Below are 19890 nucleotides of genomic sequence, written 5' to 3' on the forward strand. Positions count from 1 at the left end.
TCTCTCTTCCTCAGCCTAGCTCTTCCTGTGTTCTCTCGTCCTCAGCCTAGCTCTTCCTGTGTTCTCTCTTCCTCAGCCTTGCTCTTCCTGAGCTCTCTTCCTCAGTCTAGCTCTTCCTGAGCTCACTCTTCCTCAGCCTAGCTCTTCCTGAGCTCTCTCTTCCTCAGCATAGTTCTTCCTGTGCTCTCTCGTCCTCAGCCTAGCTCTTCCTTTGCTCTCTCTTCCTCAGTCTAAAGTTTAGACAAGAGAAAGAAAATATACAGCCCAGCTAGCACACAACGTTCTGAGAACCATATATTTCTTAGAGCTTGGTGAGAGCGTGGTTGTCCTATGGTTATTTTGCTTACAAGCTTCCACAACATTCTGGGAATGGTGCAGGATAGTTGCTTGGCTTTGGAACATTCTCAGCACATTTAATGAACTTGAAAAAAAAATATATTTTCCTGGTATTTTATTACTTTAACAGAATATTTCCTTAAAGTGGTTACATTTAGTAAAATGTTTGGCAATGTTCTAGGAATGTTCTCCAACCTGTTTGACATTGGGAATGTTCCAAATAGTTCAGAGAATATCAAGAAAAACCCTTTCTTCTGTGGGAATTTCAGTACTTCAGCGTAACGTTTCCTACAGGTTTCTTCAGGGTTCTATTTAAAATCACGTTCCCAAATTGTTCTGAGCACATTAAGAAAACGTTCCATAAAAACCACAAGAAGGCTTTGGTAACTTTCAGAGAACGTTCTAAAAATGTTTATTTTTTTTTAAAAGACATTCCGTTCTCAGAACGTGAAGAAACATTAAGGCAAACTAAGCTACTGTAGGAGTGTTATTAAAAGTCTTATTGAAACATTCATTGAACGTTTTCAGGAAGTTATTAAAAAAAAACTCCAAATAACCTATCATTTCCATTCTTAGAACGTTAATAAAACCTCCCAGAAAAAACATTCTCAGAACCTCCATGCAACCTAAATATAAACGTTCTCAGAACCTTCCTGCAACCTAAAAATAAACATTCTCAGAACCTCCCTGCAACCTAAAAATAAACGTTCTCAAAACCTCCCTGGAACCTAAAAATAAACATCCTCAGAACCTCCCTGCAACCTAAAAATAAACGTCCTCAGAACCTCCCTGCAACCTAAAAATAAACGTCCTCAGAACCTCCCTGCAACCTAAAAATAAACGTCCTCAGAACCTCCCTTCAACCTAAAAATAAACTCTCTCAGAACGTCCCTGCAACCTAAAAATTGAATTTGACCTGTCAGGAAACATGTGTATCTTTCATTGTGATAGCGTAAGCCATATAGTTGTGTACCATCCGCACTAAATACCTTTCTCTGTATTCAACCTGGGAAAAAGTTCCACATCTCAATAATGAACCCTGTAGAATTCAACTTCTGGCACTGCTTTGCACCAGCCCTCCCATCCAGAAAATGCCAACACTGCCCAAGATTTCTTCACCTTCGTATTGGGCATTCCTGGCAGAAATAAGAGCCTGTTAAGAAAAAGAATGAAAGACTAATGCTGTCATGCCTGTCGGTCCAGGCCTTTTTAAGGCATAAGACAAGGTGGTCTGGGCGAGCTGGATCCAGCTTAAAACAATGTTCAGCTACATACAGAATATGAATGAGTTGGTGTAAAAAATGACAATGTACTGTTAAAATGTACACCCAAATTAACAGTTTAAGTGTTAAATAAATTAACTTTAAGTTAAAATGAGTTAGAATGTGTTGTCGTGACAACACTTTAAGCATTACAAGTACATGATTATGACTTGCAGAATGACTATTCACCACTGTCTTCATTATACAGGTATGCACATTTATACACAAATAGATAAGGTTTAATTAAACGAGCGATAGAGAAAGATGAATTCATTGACTGAGATTTATTCATAGCTACTGCACGCCAGCACAGTCAGACTGCAGTAGAGAAGGAGTTATTATGGAAGCTTTGATCGGGGTAATCGATCCAGCGGCTTGGCGGACGGGTAAAGAAAGCTGTTAACACCACTTTATCTGCAGTGTAACTTTACACAGATGAACCTCTAGGTTTGTGGCCAGACCATTTAATGTGTCGCTTCATTGTCTACTGTCCCCAGCCTCTCCTCTCCGCTCTCTCTCTCTCTCTCTCTCTCTCTCTCTCTCTCTCTCTCTCTCTCCTCTCCTCTCCTCTCCTCTCCTCTCCCACACTCTCTCTCTCCTCTCCTCTCCACTCTCTCTCTCCCTCTCCCTCTCCCTCTCCCTCTCTCTCTCTCTCTCTCTCTCTCTCTCCTCTCCTCTCCTCTCCTCTCCCACACTCTCTCTCTCCTCTCCTCTCCACTCTCTCTCTCTCTCCCTCTCCCTCTCCCTCTCTCTCTCTCTCCCCCCCCCCCCTCCAGGGGATATAACTGTGACCCGTCGACGTGATATTACAAGATATTTATCAGCCCTGTCGCTCTAACAGTGTGGAGACCCAATGGAACGGCCCGGACAAAGGCTGTTTCTCTCTATCTCTGAGAATCCTAATCATCTGGTTTTCTCATGTAACGAGTGTTTCTCCTTTTCATCCAGAGTTTATCCCCCCCCCCCCCCCCCTCCCCTTACCTTTTCTAATTTCCTGACTGTAGCGGTAGTTACTGGATCCAGACTGACTCTTGCGTTCCCTCTGTCGTTCAGTCCTCTTGGGCACAGAGTTGGGCAAAAGATCAAATGAAATCAAACTTTAGTTGTCACGTGCCGAAAACAACAGGTGTACCATGAAATACTTACTTACAAGCCTTTAACCAACAGTGTAACAATGAAAAAGTAATGAAATAACAGTAACGAGGCTGAATACAGGGGTTACCGGTACCGAGTCAATGTGGATGCTATATACAGGGGCTACCGGTACCGAGTCAATGTGGATGCTATATACAGGGGCTACCGGTACCGAGTCAATGTGGATGCTATATACAGGGGCTACCGGTACCGAGTCAATGTGGTACCGGTACCGAGTCAATGTGGATGCTATATACAGGGGCTACCGGTACCGAGTCAATGTGGTACCGGTACCGAGTCAATGTGGATGCTATATACAGGGGCTACCGGTACCAAGTCAATGTCGTACAGGTACCGAGTCAATGTGGTACCGAGTCAATGTGGAGGCTATTTACAGGGGCTACCGGTACCGAGTCAATGTGGAGGCTATATACAGGGGCTACCGGTACCAAGTCAATGTGGAGGCTATTTACAGGGGCTACCGGTACCGAGTCAATGTGGTACCGGTATCAAGTCAATGTGGAGGCTATGTACAGGGGCTTCCGGTATCGAGTCAATGTGGAGGCTATATACAGGGGCTACCGGTACCGAGTCAATGTGGTACCGGTATCGAGTCAATGTGGAGGCTATGTACAGGGGCTTCCGGTACCGAGTCAATGTGGAGGCTATATACAGGGGCTACCGGTACCGAGTCAATGTGGAGGCTATAAACAGCGAGTAGCAGCAGTGTAAAAACCAATGGAGGGCGGTGGGGGAAACCAACGGAGGGCGGTGGGGGAAACCAATGGAGGGCGGTGGGGGAAACCAATGGAGGGCGGTGGGGGAAACCAATGGAGGGCGGTGGGGGAAACCAATGGAGGGCAGTGGGGGAGACCAATGGAGGGCGGTGGGGGAAACCAATGGAGGGCGGTGGGGGAAACCAATGGAGGGCGGTGGGGGAAACCAATGGAGGGCGGTGGGGGAAACCAATGGAGGGCGGTGGGGGAAACCAATGGAGGGTGGTGGGGGAAACCAATGGAGGGCGGTGGGGGAGACCAATGGAGGGCGGTGGGGGAGACAAATGGAGGGCGATGGGGGAAACCAATGGAGGGCGGTGGGGGAAACCAATGGAGGGCGGTGGGGAGACCAATGGAGGGCGGTGGGGGAGACCAATGGAGGGCGGTGGGGGAAACCAATGGAGGGCGGTGGGGGAAACCAATGGAGGGCGGTGGGGGAAACCAATGGAGGGCGGTGGGGGAAACCAATGGAGGGCGGTGGGGGAAACCAGTGGAGGGCGGTGGGGGAGTAAATGTAAATCGTCCGGGTGGCGATGAACTTAGTAGAGTACCTGCACAGAGACACAGTATCTCTATGTGTGAAAAAGGTACAAAGCAAATGTAAGTTTTGTTCTACAAGTAGAGAAACAGATGAATTCTGAACTGAAGTGAATGAACCGGACAGCTGTGTTTGTTTGCGTGTGTTTCCCAGATTGCTGAAACATGGTGATGAGTGTTTTGAGCCTGACGCCTGCCCCTGCCTCTGGAAGGGGAAAGAGTACTATCCAGGAGATAGAGTCACCTCCCCCTGTCATCAATGGTACGTTTAAAAAACAACTCATACACAGACTTTTCCAGAGATGAAACTCTTCTCGAACCAAACAGGATATGTACCAAACGCAACACGTTTTAGGAGAGAGTGGAACCTAATTATCTACAGTCATAAATCAGTGAATGGTTTTCAGATCATTTCCTGTACAGAAGTATGACACAGAGAGGTTTTGTTTCTTCTAAACACCCCTCTATATTCAACCCCTTATAAGGTCGATCATATATACAGCTTTCATTTGCCATGACATTTCAAGAATCTGAGTCACTGACAAATTTGTTGACTCAGCACCTGGCAAAACCTGCCAATGTGTGGCCGAATTTAAGACAAACTTTCGAGCAGCTAACAATTTTCCAGGATCATTCCTGAGCTTTAGGTGATGAGTCTTGTATAGATTGTACCGACGGTGAGACTGTTCACCTGATATCCATAACCCTCTATTATCTATCATAGAAAATCACCTCCCAGCTCTGGTTTACAGAGAGTCCTTGTATGAGGGCCGTTCATTCAACAGTCTCTCTGTCCCTGCCGAGTGAAACAGTGATCCCAGTCTGTCTCCTTTCTTCTCTGCCATCCATTTCTTCTTCTAGCAGTTAGCAAGAGAAGAGGAGAGATAGGGATCTGTATAATAGCACTATGAACGCTGGTGATTCAACATTTGGCAGTTGGTCGAGATCCCTACTTTTCGGACAGATGATAATCACTGGGGGCCTCCCGAACAAAAGGCGGTCATTAGTTGTGACAGAATGTGCTTACATTAAGTGGTAGCAGTTTGCTGGCAGGTTGGTACTGAATCGTGATGGTTGACGCTGTGTGTCTCTTTCAGTGTCTGCCAGCATGGAACATTCCAGTGTGTGTTCCGTCCGTGTCCGTCCATGTGCACAGCCTATGGGGACCGCCACTACAGGACCTTTGATGGTCTACTGTTTGACTACGTTGGAGTCTGTAAAGTCTACCTAGTAAAGGTATGATATTTGACTACGTTAGAGTGTGTAAAGTCTACCTAGTAAAGGTATGATATTTGACTACGTTAGAGTGTGTAGTCTACCTAGTAAAGGTATGATATTTGACTACGTTAGAGTGTGTAAAGTCTACCTAGTAAAGGTATGATATTTGACTACGTTAGAGTGTGTAGTCTACCTAGCAAAGGTATGATGTATGACTACGTTAGAGTGTGTAGTCTACCTAGTAAAGGTATGATGTATGACTACGTTAGAGTGTGTAGTCTACCTAGTAAAGATATGATATTTGACTATGTTAGAGTGTGTAGTCTACCTAGTAAAGGTATGATATTTGACTACGTTAGAGTGTGTAGTCTACCTAGTAAAGGTATGATATTTGACTACGTTGGAGTGTGTAAAGTCTACCTAGTAAAGGTATGATATTTGACTACGTTAGAGTGTGTAAAGTCTACCTAGTAAAGGTATGATATTTGACTACGTTAGAGTGTGTAGTCTACCTAGTAAAGGTATGATATTTGACTACGTTAGAGTGTGTAAAGTCTACCTAGTAAAGGTATGATATTTGACTACGTTAGAGTGTGTAAAGTCTACCTAGTAAAGGTATGATATTTGACTACGTTAGAGTGTGTAAAGTCTACCTAGTAAAGGTATGATATTTGACTACGTTAGAGTGTGTAAAGTCTACCTAGGAAAAGTATGATATTTGACTACGTTAGAGTGTGTAAAGTCTACCTAGTAAAGGTATGATATTTGACTACGTTAGTGTGTGTAAAGTCTACCTAGTAAAGGTATGATATTTGACTACGTTAGAGTGTGTAAAGTCTACCTAGGAAAAGGTATGATATTTGACTACGTTAGAGTGTGTAGTCTACCTAGTAAAGGTATGATATTTGACTACGTTGGAGTGTGTAAAGTCTACCTAGTAAAGGTATGATATTTGACTACGTTAGAGTGTGTAAAGTCTACCTAGTAAAGGTATGATATTTGACTACGTTAGAGTGTGTAGTCTACCTAGTAAAGGTATGATATTTGACTACGTTAGAGTGTGTAAAGTCTACCTAGTAAAGGTATGATATTTGACTACGTTAGAGTGTGTAAAGTCTACCTAGTAAAGGTATGATATTTGACTACGTTAGAGTGTGTAAAGTCTACCTAGTAAAGGTATGATATTTGACTACGTTAGAGTGTGTAAAGTCTACCTAGGAAAAGTATGATATTTGACTACGTTAGAGTGTGTAAAGTCTACCTAGTAAAGGTATGATGTTTGACTACGTTAGAGTGTGTAAAGTCTACCTAGTAAAGGTATGATATTTGACTACGTTAGAGTGTGTAAAGTCTACCTAGGAAAAGGTACCAGAGTCACATTTCCAGTACTCAAGTTCATATATGTTTCCTCGTTATTTGATAATAAAATGGGTTGACTAAATATAATGCAAGAAATCTGTGAAAGCTAGATATCTGTGTATGGATGAAGGGATTGATGAATAGACTGGCTTAGGGTTTAAATACTCAATATACACGTTACGTAGTTTTCAGTAGCATCGTTCTGTCCTGGGTTAGCTTGCTATTTTCATGTTGTTTTTCCCATCCCACCTTCAGAGCAGTGCTGATCTGATGATGAGTGTGACGGCTGAGAACGTGGACTGTTACGACAGCGGCGTCATCTGCAGGAAATCTCTACTCATCAACATTGGTAGATCTTTCATTGCGTTCGACGACGACAGTGGCAAACCAGTAAGTGCATGCTCCTGCTCCTGCTCCTGCTCCTGCTCCTGCTCCTGCTCCTGCTCCTGTTCCTGCTCCTGCTCCTGTTCCTGCCCCTGCTCCTGCTCCTGCTCCTGCTCATGCTCCTGCTCCTGCTCCTGCTCATGCTCATGCTCCTGCTCATGCTCCTGCTCATGCTCATGCTCCTGCTCATAATCCTGCTCCTGCTCCTGCTCCTGCTCATGCTCCTGCTCCTGCTCATGCTCCTGAACCTTACCAGGTAGCTTGCCACTGGTGGTCCTACCAAGTCTGGCCAGCGCTGGGATGCCTCCCAGTTTCCACTAGCGGCTCGTTACTTGTTTGCTTACTTGCTTTCGATAGGGTTAATGTAACCTACAGTGTTATAAGAAATGTTTGATGAAAACATTACAGAGAGAAACTACCCTTAACCCCTGACCCCTCAGACCCAATGAATATCACATTACTATTGTCACACCTTACCAATTATGGCACAAATTTCACCTATTTTAGACTACCTTATTCATGATCCCTGCCCTCTTCCCTGTCCTCCAGCTTGTCCTTTTCCCTGTCCTCCATCTTCACCTCTTCCCTGTCCTCCATCTTGTCCTCTTCCCTGTCCTCTTCCCTGTCCTCTTCCTTGACCTCTGCCTTGTCCTCTTTCCTGTCATCTTCCCTGTCCTCTTTTCCCTTCTCTAACTTGTCCTCTTCCCTGTCCTCTTCCCTGTCCTCTGTCTTGTCCTCTGTCCTTAATGAACAATAAACCATAAAGAAATTAGGTTAAACAAAAACAGGGGGGCAATCCCCCGGACCCCCCTGGCTCATCTCAACCTGTTCTTCAGTATTGATCTAATTCCTGTCCATTGTCCTGTTTCCTGTCCTCCACCCTGTGTAGAACCCGTCCAGTGTGATCGACTGGAGGCAGGGGGTGTTCATATGGAGCGCTGGGCTCTTCACCGTGGTCCACGTTCCCGAGGAGGACCTGACCGTGCTCTGGGATCGCAAGACCACGGTCCACATCCAGGCTGGACCACGCTGGCAGGTCAGGCACCATCGGTTGTTAGTGTTCCACAATCCCTACCCTAGAATAACATGGCCCTGTCATTACAAAGCAGCTGCTGTCTCCTATAGCAGTCTTTCTCAACCCAGTCCTCTGGATCCTCCAATCCGTCACACCTTATTCAACAAATCAACTAATCACCAAGCCCTTGATTAGCACCATCAGGTCACCAAGCCCTTGATTAGCACCATCAGGTCACTTACCCCTTGATTAGCACCATCAGGTCACCAAGCCCTCGATTAGCACCATCAGGTCATCAAGCCCTTGATTAGCACCATCAGGTCATCAAGCTCTTGATTAGCACCATCAGGTCATCAAGCCCTTGATTAGCACCATCAAGTCACCAACCCCTTGATTAGCATCATCAGGTCACCAAGCCCTTGATTAGCACCATCAGGTCACCAACCCCTTGATTAGCACCATCAGGTCACCAAGCCCTTGATTAGCACCATCAGGTCACAAACCCCTTGATTAGCACCATCAGGTCAACAACCCCTTGTTTAGAACCATCAGGTCACCAAGCCCTTGATTAGCACCATCAGGTCACCAACCCCTTGATTAACACCATCAGGTCACCAACCACTTGATTAGCACCATCAGGTCACCAACCTCTTGATTAGCACCATCAGGTCACCAACCCCTTGATTAGCACCATCAGGTCACCAACCTCTTGATTAGCACCATCAGGTCACCAACGTCTTGATTAGCACCATCAGGTCACCAAGCTCTTGATTAGCACCATCAGGTCACCAACCCCTTGATTAGCACCATCAAGTCACCAACCCCTTGATTAGCACCATCAGGTAACTAACCCCTTGATTAGCACCATCAGGTCACCAACCTCTTGATTAGCACCATCAGGTCACCAACCCCTTGATTAGCACCATCAGGTCACCTAGTGCTTGATTAGCACCATCAGGTCACCGAGCCCTTGATTAGCACCATCAAGTCACCAACCCCTTGATTAGCATCATCAGGTCACCAAGCCCTTGATTAGCACCATCAGGTCACCAACCCCTTGATTAGCACCATCAGGTCACCAAGCTCTTGATTAGCACCATCAGGTCACCAACCCCTTGTTTAGAACCATCAGGTCACCAAGCCCTTGATTAGCACCATCAGGTCACCAACCCCTTGTTTAGAACCATCAGGTCACCAAGCCCTTGATTAGCACCATCAGGTCACCAACCCCTTGATTAGCACCATCAAGTCACCAACCTCTTGATTTGCACCATCAGGTCACTAACCCCTTGATTAGCACCATCAGGTCACCAACCTCTTGATTAGCACCATCAGGTCACTAACCCCTTGATTAGCACCATCAGGTCACCAACCCCTTGATTAGCACCATCAGGTCACCAAGCTCTTGATTAGCACCATCAGGTCACCAAGCCCTTGATTAGCACCATCAGGTCACCAACGTCTTGATTAGCACCATCAGGTCACTAACCCCTTGATTAGCACCATCAGGTCACCAAGCCCTTGATTAGCACCATCAGGTCACCAACGTCTTGATTAGCACCATCAGGTCACTAACCCCTTGATTAGCACCATCAGGTCACCAAGTGCTTGATTAGCACCATCAGGTCACCGAGCCCTTGATTAGCACCATCAAGTCACCAACCCCTTGATTAGCATCATCAGGTCACCAAGCCCTTGATTAGCACCATCAGGTCACCAACCCCTTGATTAGCACCATCAGGTCACCAAGCTCTTGATTAGCACCATCAGGTCACCAACCCCTTGTTTAGAACCATCAGGTCACCAAGCCCTTGATTAGCACCATCAGGTCACCAACGTCTTGATTAACACCATCAGGTCACCAAGCTCTTGATTAGCACCATCAGGTCACTAACTCCTTGATTAGCACCATCAGGTCACCAAGCCCTTGATTAGCACCATCAGGTCACCAACGTCTTGATTAACACCATCAGGTCACCAACCACTTGATTAGCACCATCAGGTCACCAACGTCTTGATTTGCACCATCAGGTCACCAAGCCCTTGATTAGCACCATCAGGTCACCAAGCCCTTCCTTATTACTATACAGAGCTGTGATTGGTGTCATATTCATGTGAATACTGTGTTCAGGGCAAGCTGAGCGGTCTGTGTGGGAACTTTGACCTGAGGACGGTCAATGAGATGAGGACACCAGAGAACATAGACTCTGCCACGCCTCAGGAGTTTGGCAACAGCTGGACGGCAGCTGAGGCAAGTTTCAAAACCCCCACGGTCTATTCTCAGTGGATAGTGTGTGTGTATTAGTCTGTGTGTGTGCGTGTGCGTGTGTTCATACATGATACAGGTGTCTATTGTCCGTCTTCTAACGTTAGATATGTGTGTGTCCAGTGTGTTAACAGCCCAGACATCAGACACCCCTGCAGTCTGAACCCCCTGAGGGAGCCGTTCTCCAAGAGGCAGTGTGGAGTCCTGCTCAGCGAGGTCTTCCTGGTCTGCCACCCGGTGGTGAGTATGGAGTATGACAGCCAGCAGCTCAACCAATGGAGGGAAGGTTGTGTTGCGAGTGTGTGAGAGTGGGTATGCATACGCATGTGGATATCTGTTTCTGGATATATGTGTGTGTGTGTGTGTTTACATCTGTGTGTGTGTGTATGTGTGTGCAGAAGAGCATGTGTGTGTCTATACTGTGACATGCAGTTTCTCCCACTGCTGTTTCAGCTGTCTGTGTTGATGAGTACTAGGGGTGTGGTGTGTGAGGGGGGGCGGGTTGGTTCTGGTTATTTGAGTCACCTCCCAAAGGCCGTTTGACTCACTGTAAAGCACAGACATGAATCAGGATCTTACTGTCTTACTGTAGGCTGTCTCACAGATCTCTGTGTGGGTTGATGTTACTCTGGCTGTTAGTATTACTGGGGCTTCTCTCAAGCCTGACATACACATTACATTACATATCCCACTACCCTCTGTCAGCTGGTCTGCTGTCCTATCTCTTCTCCACATTACATAACCCCCTATCCTCTGTCAGCTGGTCTGCTGTCCTGTCTCTTCTCCACATTACATAACCTCCTATCCTCTGTCAGCTGGTCTGCTGTCCTATCTCTTCTCCACATTACATAACCCCCTATCCTCTGTCAGCTGGTCTGCTGTCCTGTCTCTTCTCCACATTACATAACCCACTACCCTCTGTCAGCTGGTCTGCTGTCCTGTCTCTTCTCCACATTACATAACCTCCTATCCTCTGTCAGCTGGTCTGCTGTCCTATCTCTTCTCCACATTACATAACCCCTATCCTCTGTCAGCTGGTCTGCTGTCCTATCTCTTCTCCACATTACATAACCCCTACCCTCTGTCAGCCGGTCTGCTGTCCTATCTCTTCTCCACATTACATAACCCCTACCCTCTGTCAGCCGGTCTGCTGTCCTATCTCTTCTCCACATTACATAACTCCTATCCTCTACATAACCCCTATCCTCTACATAACCCCTATCCTCTGTCAGCTGGTCTGCTGTCTTATCTCTTCTCCACATTACATAACCCCTATCCTCTACATAACCCCTATCCTCTGCCAGCTGGTCTGCTGTCCTATCTCTTCTCCACATTACATAACCCCTATCCTCTACATAACCCATATCCTCTGTCAGCTGGTCTGCTGTCCTATCTCTTCTCCACATTACATAACCCCTATCCTCTGTCAGCTGGTCTGCTGTCCTATCTCTTCTCCACATTACATAACCCCTATCCTCTACATAACCCCTATCCTCTGTCAGCTGGTCTGCTGTCTTGTCTCTTCTCCACATTTTTAAAAATTTTTTTTTTACCTTTATTTAACCAGGCAAGTCAGTTAAGAACAAATTCTTAAAACATTACATTACATAACCCCCTATCCTCTGTCAGCTGGTCTGCTGTCCTATCTCTTCTCCACATTACATAACCCCCTACCCTCTGTCAGCTGGTCTGCTGTCTTGTCTCTTCTCCACATTACATAACCCCTATCCTCTACATAACCTCTATCCTCTATATAACCCCTATCCTCTACATAACCCCTATCCTCTACATAACCCCCTATCCTCTGTCAGCTGGTCTGCTGTCCTATCTCTTCTCCACATTACATAACCCCCTATCCTCTACATAACCCCCTACCCTCTGTCAGCTGGTCTGCTGTCCTAACTCTTCTCCACATTACATAACCCCTATCCTCTACATAACCCCTATCCTCTACATAACCCCTATCATCTGTCAGCTGGTCTGCTGTCCTGTCCCTTCTCCACATTACATAACCCCCTATCCTCTACATAATCCCTATCCTCTACATAACCCCCTATCCTCTGTCAGCTGGTCTGCTGTCCTGTCTCTTCTCCACATGACATAACCCCTATCCTCTGTCAGCTGGTCTGCTGTCCTGTCTCTTCTCCACATGACATAACCCCTATCCTCTATCAGCTGGTCTGCTGTCCAATCTCTTCTCCACATATGTCTTACTAAAGTTGTGATTCTAATCACTGTTGTTATTCTGTCATTAAAATTACTTTTGAGATGATCTTGAGTCAAATCAATAACTCATCAGATAATTGTTGTTGTTTCAGGCTGTGTGTCGTATCAGGCTGTTACTACCATATCCCTATGCTAGTGGACAACAGTCTTAAAGGGTCTGAAAGGTTCCTTCCTGTCTCCCCCTGTCCAGGTGGACGTGACATGGTTTTATATGAACTGTCTGGCTGATACGTGCGGCTGTAGTCGCGGTGGGGACTGTGAGTGTTTCTGTACCAGCGTGGCAGCCTACGCCCACCGATGCTGTCACCAGGGTGTCACCGTGGACTGGCGATCCCCGTCGATCTGCCGTAAGTCTGCGGCTATGAGCGGGCAATGAGTGGCCAACGGGCAGGCACCGGGCACACTACCCATTCAATGGGTGGTATGTGAGTGTGTGGGACCATCTGAATTGGCACTCTGTTTTCAGGCAAATGCCCCTTGAACAAGGCAGTTAACCCACTGTTCCTAGGCCGTCATTGAAAATAAGAATTTGTTCTTAACTGACTTGACTAGTTAAATAAAGGTCAATAAAATATGTAATTAACTACAGTTTATAATTTAATTCCACTAACGACTCTTTCTGTTTGTCTTTTCAGCCTACGATTGTGAATACTACAATAAAGGTACATACATCATCTTATCTCAAACTCTTCCTATTTGTCAACAAAAAAACATCTAATTTCTCCAAGAATCAAATCAATGACTGAACCTCGGAATTTATTGTGCATTGTCTTTAGAATTTGCTACAAACATTTCATCATGATCAATGTGTAAGGCACTTCATTGTTTAAACCACATGGGGGCAGAGTGTCTGCACAGTTCTGGGGCCCCATTGTCGATGTCAGCCATACAACGAAGGATTCCTCATAACAGTGTTCCTCTCCTCCGTCTTGTAGTTCTGGGTAAAGGCCCCTACAGGCTGGTGACCTACAGGGAGAGGGACACGGTGCTGGCAGCCAACAGGTCCAGTGGGACAGTGTTCCCTAAGAAAGGAGACCCTGCTGCGGCTGGCTTCTTGTCCCTCTTCATGATGACCCCTGGGCTCAGCAGAGCGCGTCCGCATGGTGAGCAGCGCAGAGGAAACAGAGCAGCGTCACTGCCAGGCCTCGTCACATCAGTCTAATGCAATGGCCATTTCTATGTCTGTCCTCGTCACACCAGTCTAATGCAATGGCCATTTCCATGTCAGTCCTCATCACACCAGTCTAATGCAATGGTCATTTCCATGTCAGTCCTCATCACACCAGTCTAATGCAATGGCCATTTCCATGTCCATCCTCATCACACCAGTCTAATGCAATGGCCATTTCCATGTCCGTCCTCGTCACACCAGTCTAATGCAATGGCCATTTCCATGTCCATCCTCATCACACCAGTCTAATGCAATGGCCATTTCCATGTCCATCCTCATCACACCAGTCTAATGCAATGGCCATTTCCATGTCAGTCTTCGTCACACCAGTCTAATGCAATGGCCATTTCCATGTCCGTCCTCGTCACACCAGTCTAATGCAATGGCCATTTCCATGTCCATCCTCATCACACCAGTCTAATGCAATGGCCATTTCCATGTCCATCCTCATCACACCAGTCTAATGCAATGGCCATTTCCATGTCAGTCCTCGTCACACCAGTCTAATGTAATGGCCATTTCCATGTCAGTCCTCGTCACACCAGTCTAATGCAATGGCCATTTCCATGTCAGTCCTCATCACACCAGTCTAATGCAAAGGCCATTTCCATGTCAGTCCTCGTCACACCAGTCTAATGCAAAGGCCATTTCCATGTCAGTCCTCGTCACACCAGTCTAATGCAATGGCCATTTCCATGTCCATCCTCATCACACCAGTCTAATGCAATGGCCATTTCCATGTCAGTCCTCGTCACACCAGTCTAATGTAATGGCCATTTCCATGTCAGTCCTCATCACACCAGTCTAATGCAATGGCCATTTCCATGTCAGTCCTCGTCACACCAGTCTAATGTAATGGCCATTTCCATGTCCGTCCGCGTCACACCAGTCTAATGCAATGGCCATTTCCATGTCAGTCCTCGTCACATCAGTCTAATGCAAAGGCCATTTCCATGTCAGTCCTCGTCACACCAGTCTAATGTAATGGCCATTTCCATGTCAGTCCTCGTCACACCAGTCTAATGCAATGGCCATTTCCATGTCAGTCCTCGTCACACCAGTCTAATGTAATGGCCATTTCCATGTCAGTCCTCGCCACACCAGTCTAATGCAATGGCCATTTCCATGTCAGTCCTCGTCACACCAGTCTAATGCAATGGCCATTTCCATGTCCGTCCTCATCACACCAGTCTAATGTAATGGCCATTTCCATGTCAGTCCTCGTCACACCAGTCTAATGTAATGGCCATTTCCATGTCCGTCCTCATCACACCAGTCTAATGTAATGGCCATTTCCATGTCAGTCCTCGTCACACCAGTCTAATGTAATGGCCATTTCCATGTCCGTCCTCATCACACCAGTCTAATGTAATGGCCATTTCCATGTCAGTCCTCGTTTTACTACTTCCTCCTCCATAAATAACACTTTCTAACACTCTGCATTCTTAGGCTTCCTCCTACCCCAACGTCCAGTCATTAAAAAGTATTTCAGTCCCTGTCCTCTGGTCTAATGAAGTCTTCCAGTCCCTGTCCCTATCCAGTCCCTATCCTCTCGTCTAATTAAGTTTTCCAGTCCCTATCCAGTCCCTGTCCACTGTTCTAATGAAGTCTTCCAGTCCCTGTCCACTGGTCTAATGAAGTCTTCCAGTCCCTGTCCTCTGGTCTAATGAAGTCTTCCAGTCCCTGTCCTCTGGTCTAATGAAGTCTTCCAGTCCCTGTTCAGTCCCTATCCAGTCCCTATCCACTGGTCTAATGAAGTCTTCCAGTCCCTGTCCAGTCCCTGTCCTCTGGTCTAATGAAGTCTTCCAGTCCCTGTTCAGTCCCTATCCAGTCCCTATCCACTGGTCTAATGAAGTCTTCCAGTCCCTATCCAGTCCCTATCCAGTCCCTATCCACTGGTCTAATGAAGTCTTCCAGTCCCTATCCAGTCCCTATCCAGTCCCTATCCAGTCCCTATCCACTGGTCTAATGAAGTCTTCCAGTCCCTATCCAGTCCCTATCCACTGGTCTAATGAAGTCTTCCAGTCCCTATCCACTGGTTTATTGAAGTCAGGCTGTAGTGATGGCTAGTCAGGCTGTAGTGATGGCTATTCAGGCTGTAGTTATGGCTAGTCAGGCTGTAGTTATGGCTACTCAGGCTGCCAGGAGGAGTTATCAGCTAGACTGCAGCTAGAAGTATTAGCTAGCCTAGACTGTTTTAGCTAGGCTAGACTGTTTTAGCTAGCCTAGACTGTTTTAGCTAGCCTAGTGTTCTACATTTATCTGACCACTAAGGTGCTAGCCTGACCTGGGTCACATACGGTACCCAGGCGTAAAGAGCTCAAATAGTTTTTTAAAAACCTTTATTTAACCAGAAAAGACCCTTGATGTTGAGGTTCCTAAATTGGTGATCAACCTTTCCTCTAGACACGTCCCTGGTGTCGTTCGAGGCGTCCGATCGGCCCAACTACTTCCTGGCTGTGGACAGCAGCGGCCATCTCACGCTGACCAAGTGGGAGGAGAGTGAAGCATTCTGGGACGCGGCTACCTTCACGCTGCACCGTGACACCTGGATCCAGGGTTATGATTCTCTGGAGGCTTTGGCCAGACCGGGATTCTTCCTCCACTACATGCTGTCCTGGATTCACCTCATGAAGTACAAACACACCGACGGATTCCGCAAGGCCACGCTCTTCAAACTGACAGGTACGTGGGATGGACTGGAGGTCTGGGAAAGTTTACATGGGAAGGGAAAGGAAGAGCAAATGTAAATGAAAAGTTAAAGGTTTTCTTGTCGAATGAGATTCCATTTATACCATCTATTTTGATATTATTTTTTAAATTAAAACTGCCACTTGTGACCATTTAATGGTCTTCTTATGGTCTTATGGTCTAGCTTTTGGTCGAACTCCTCGAGCTTTTGCCATGTTATGCTCGTCCCCTCCGATGCAACCCAATACTTACTGTATGTATCAGAGATGGTTGACAGCTGAGGTTCAGAGACAAAGACTTTGTAGTTTAGGCTACTAACCCCCTGGTCTAACCTCCTGCTGCAGCCCCTCCACCCTGCCAACCTCCACAACCCCCTAACCATGGCCCCACCAGCGTGCGTACTCGGTTTGTAAAAACACCCGTTTAGTCCGTTAATGGGCTCTTTGTGAGGGCAGCCGTGTTTTGCATAGCACTGTAATGGCAAGCCCTCTGCAGCTGTCGCCCGGCACACTCCCACCTCGCAGCAGAACGACAGATTTTGTCAGTGGCGAGTGGCGAATGGCTGATGTGTGCCTTTAATCACAGACATGTTGAGATATGGAGGGATGGAAGGGCGGTGTGCTAGGTCAGCGTCAGACCAGGGCCCCCCAGACCAGGCCCCCCCAGATCAGGGTCCCCCAGACCAGGCCCCCCCAGACCAGGCCCCCCCAGACCAGGCCCCCCCAGGCCCACGGCTGTTCCAAAACAAAACCCGACCAGCCCTTCCAGTATACGGCTTCCAGAGAAGGAGCTTTGCCCTGGCTAATGCCCAGTGGTCGGAGTCTTCGACTGGGGGGAAGGGAGAACAGAGAGGGGGTGGTCAGACACTAGGCAGGGGTGGTTTTTATTTGATCCAAGAAACAACTTCACCATTTGGAGAGTATTTCTGTTCATAATCTAGTAAAGTGATTTGTGAATCATAGTTCAGGTCCAAATGTATGTTAGAGTTAGTGAGGTCTAGAGAGTCCTGCTCTCTTTCTGTCTCCACAGTTTGCTGCTCCTGATGCAGGCTGGGTAATTACTGGGGCTAAAAATATGTCAGCCATTTGTTTTAGGAGCATAGCAGAGTCCACACAGGCTGGCAGAAACAGATAGGGTTACTCTCTGACAGCAGTGGATGCCGGACATAGTTGACCAGGAGAGGTCCAGAGAGGTTAGTCAGAGTCCAGACGATAGTCGACCAGGAGACCAGGAGAGGTCCAGAGAGGTTAGGCAGAGTCCAGACGATAGTCGACCAGGAGACCAGGAGAGGTCCAGAGAGGTTAGGCAGAGTCCAGACGATAGTCGACCAGGAGAGGTCCAGAGAGGTTAGGCAGAGTCCACACGATAGTCGACCAGGAGAGGTCCAGAGAGGTTAGGCAGAGTCCAGACGATAGTCGACTAGGAGAGGTCCAGAGAGGTTAGGCAGAGTCCAGACGATAGTCGACCAGGAGACCAGGAGAGGTCCAGAGAGGTTAAGCAGAGTCCAGACGATAGTCGACCAGGAGAGGTCCAGAGAGGTTAGGCAGAGTCCACACGATAGTCAACCAGGAGAGGTCCAGAGGGGTTAAGCAGAGTCCAGACGATAGTCGACCAGGAGACCAGGAGAGATCCAGAGAGGTTAAGCAGAGTCCAGACGATAGTCGACCAGGAGAGGTCCAGAGGGGTTAGGCAGAGTCCAGACGATAGTCAACCAGGAGACCAGGAGAGGTCCAGAGAGGTTAGGCAGAGTCCAGACGATAGTCGACCAGGAGACCAGGAGAGGTCCAGAGAGGTTAGGCAGAGTCCAGACGATAGTCGACCAGGAGACCAGGAGAGGTCCAGAGAGGTTAGGCAGAGTCCAGACGATAGTCGACCAGGAGAGGTCCAGAGAGGTTAGGCAGAGTCCAGACGATAGTCGACCAGGAGAGATCCAGAGGGCTTAGGCAGAGTCCAGACGATAGTCGACCAGGAGACCAGGAGAGGTCCAGAGAGGTTAGGCAGAGTCCAGACGATAGTCGACCAGGAGAGATCCAGAGAAGTTAGGCAGAGTCCAGACGATAGTCGACCAGGAGAGGTCCAGAGAAGTTAGGCAGAGTCCAGACGATAGTCGAGATAGAACTCAACTCACTTCATTTATTTATCTCTTTTTTAAATTTACCTCTTTACTAGGAGACTCTGTAATGTGATTGAAATTCACAAACACAAGTATACTTATTCCCATGTTTCATACTCTGCTGTGCAACACTGTCTGTAAAGTGTGTATTTTCCCTCAGGCCCTGGTCCAGACACCCCTACGGGTCCTAAGTGCCAGTGGAGGTATGAGTCGTGTGTCAGCCCCTGCTTCAGGACCTGCAGTGACCCCTCGGGGAGGGCATGTGGCACCGTTCCAAAGTAAGGCAGCACAAGGTGACACTACGGATGCGTCCTAAATGGCACCCTATTCTCTATATAGTACACTACATAGGGGATAAAGCCCTGGTTGAAAGTAGTGCACTATATAGGGGATAAAGCCCTGGTCGAAAGTAGTGCACTATATAGGGAACAGGGCACTGTTTGGGATGCAACCATACACAAACACAGACACCAACACAGACAAGGGCTAAACCTTCAACACCATGTGAATGTGAAGCCTCCAGCTCTATTGTGTAATCAGTCAGTCAGTCAGCCAATCAGTCAGTCTGCCAGCCAGTCAGCCAGTCAGTCAGCCAGCCAGCCAGCCAGCCAGCCAGTCAGCCAGTCAGCCAGCCAGCCAGCCAGACAGTCAGCCAGTCAGCCAGTCAGCCAGTCAGCCAGCCAGCCAGTCAGCCAGTCAGCCAGCCAGCCAGTCAGTCAGTCAGCCAATCAGCCAGTCAGATACAGTACAAACAACACTGAGATATTAGATCAACATGTTTTGCAGTAATCTGATATTTCCACAGATGTTGATACATGGCTCAGAAGAGTGTTAGTCTTTTGTAACATTTTAACTGTAGGACCTAATAGATGAACATATATCATATTCATCACAACTACTCTACAGCTGTCCATCTGTCACAATTGTTCTTGTACACTCTTTCTAGAACCTATAAGGGTTATTGGGCCGTCCTACGGGGTTCTCCTATGGGGTTCTCCTATGGGGTTCTCCTATGGGGTTCTCGTATGGGTAGAGGACCCTTTTGGAAACCTTGTTTCAATACACTGTAAATGAAATGTGATGTTACTGTATAGAGAGTAGCTGGCAGGTCTATTCAGAGCTGTGTGTTTCTCTGTAGAGTGGAGGGATGTCTGCCTCTGTGTCCTGGTCACATGGTGCTGGATGAGGTCACTCAGAGATGTGTCCATGTTGAAGACTGTGAGTATCAGGACATTTTCTCCTCTCCTCTCCTCTCCTCTCCTCTCCTCTCCTCTCCTCTCCTCTCCTCTCCTCTCCTCTCCACTCCACTCCTCTCCTCTCCTCTCCTCTCCCCTCCCCTCCCATCCCCTCCCCTCCCCTCCCCTCCCCTCCCCTCCCCTCCCCTCCTCTCCTCTCCTCTCCT

The 19890-nt window shown here is 47.4% G+C and overlaps 1 protein-coding gene across 1 annotated transcript in view; it reads left to right on the plus strand.

Annotated features, from left to right (window-relative positions):
* LOC110509293 (otogelin-like) overlaps positions 1-19890 on the plus strand; it is a 113161-nt gene that overhangs the window by 53519 nt on the left and 39752 nt on the right. Inside the window, exons 18-29 of the mRNA XM_036981806.1 lie at positions 4200-4307; positions 5143-5281; positions 6878-7012; positions 7896-8042; positions 10153-10272; positions 10411-10527; positions 12704-12860; positions 13149-13175; positions 13449-13616; positions 16091-16369; positions 18649-18766; positions 19627-19706. Of these exons, the coding sequence (XP_036837701.1) occupies positions 4200-4307; positions 5143-5281; positions 6878-7012; positions 7896-8042; positions 10153-10272; positions 10411-10527; positions 12704-12860; positions 13149-13175; positions 13449-13616; positions 16091-16369; positions 18649-18766; positions 19627-19706 (1595 nt within the window). The remainder of the gene's footprint in view (positions 1-4199; positions 4308-5142; positions 5282-6877; positions 7013-7895; positions 8043-10152; positions 10273-10410; positions 10528-12703; positions 12861-13148; positions 13176-13448; positions 13617-16090; positions 16370-18648; positions 18767-19626; positions 19707-19890) is intronic.

Source organism: Oncorhynchus mykiss, chromosome 6, assembly GCF_013265735.2.
Source record: "Oncorhynchus mykiss isolate Arlee chromosome 6, USDA_OmykA_1.1, whole genome shotgun sequence".
Taxonomy (NCBI): domain Eukaryota; kingdom Metazoa; phylum Chordata; class Actinopteri; order Salmoniformes; family Salmonidae; genus Oncorhynchus; species Oncorhynchus mykiss.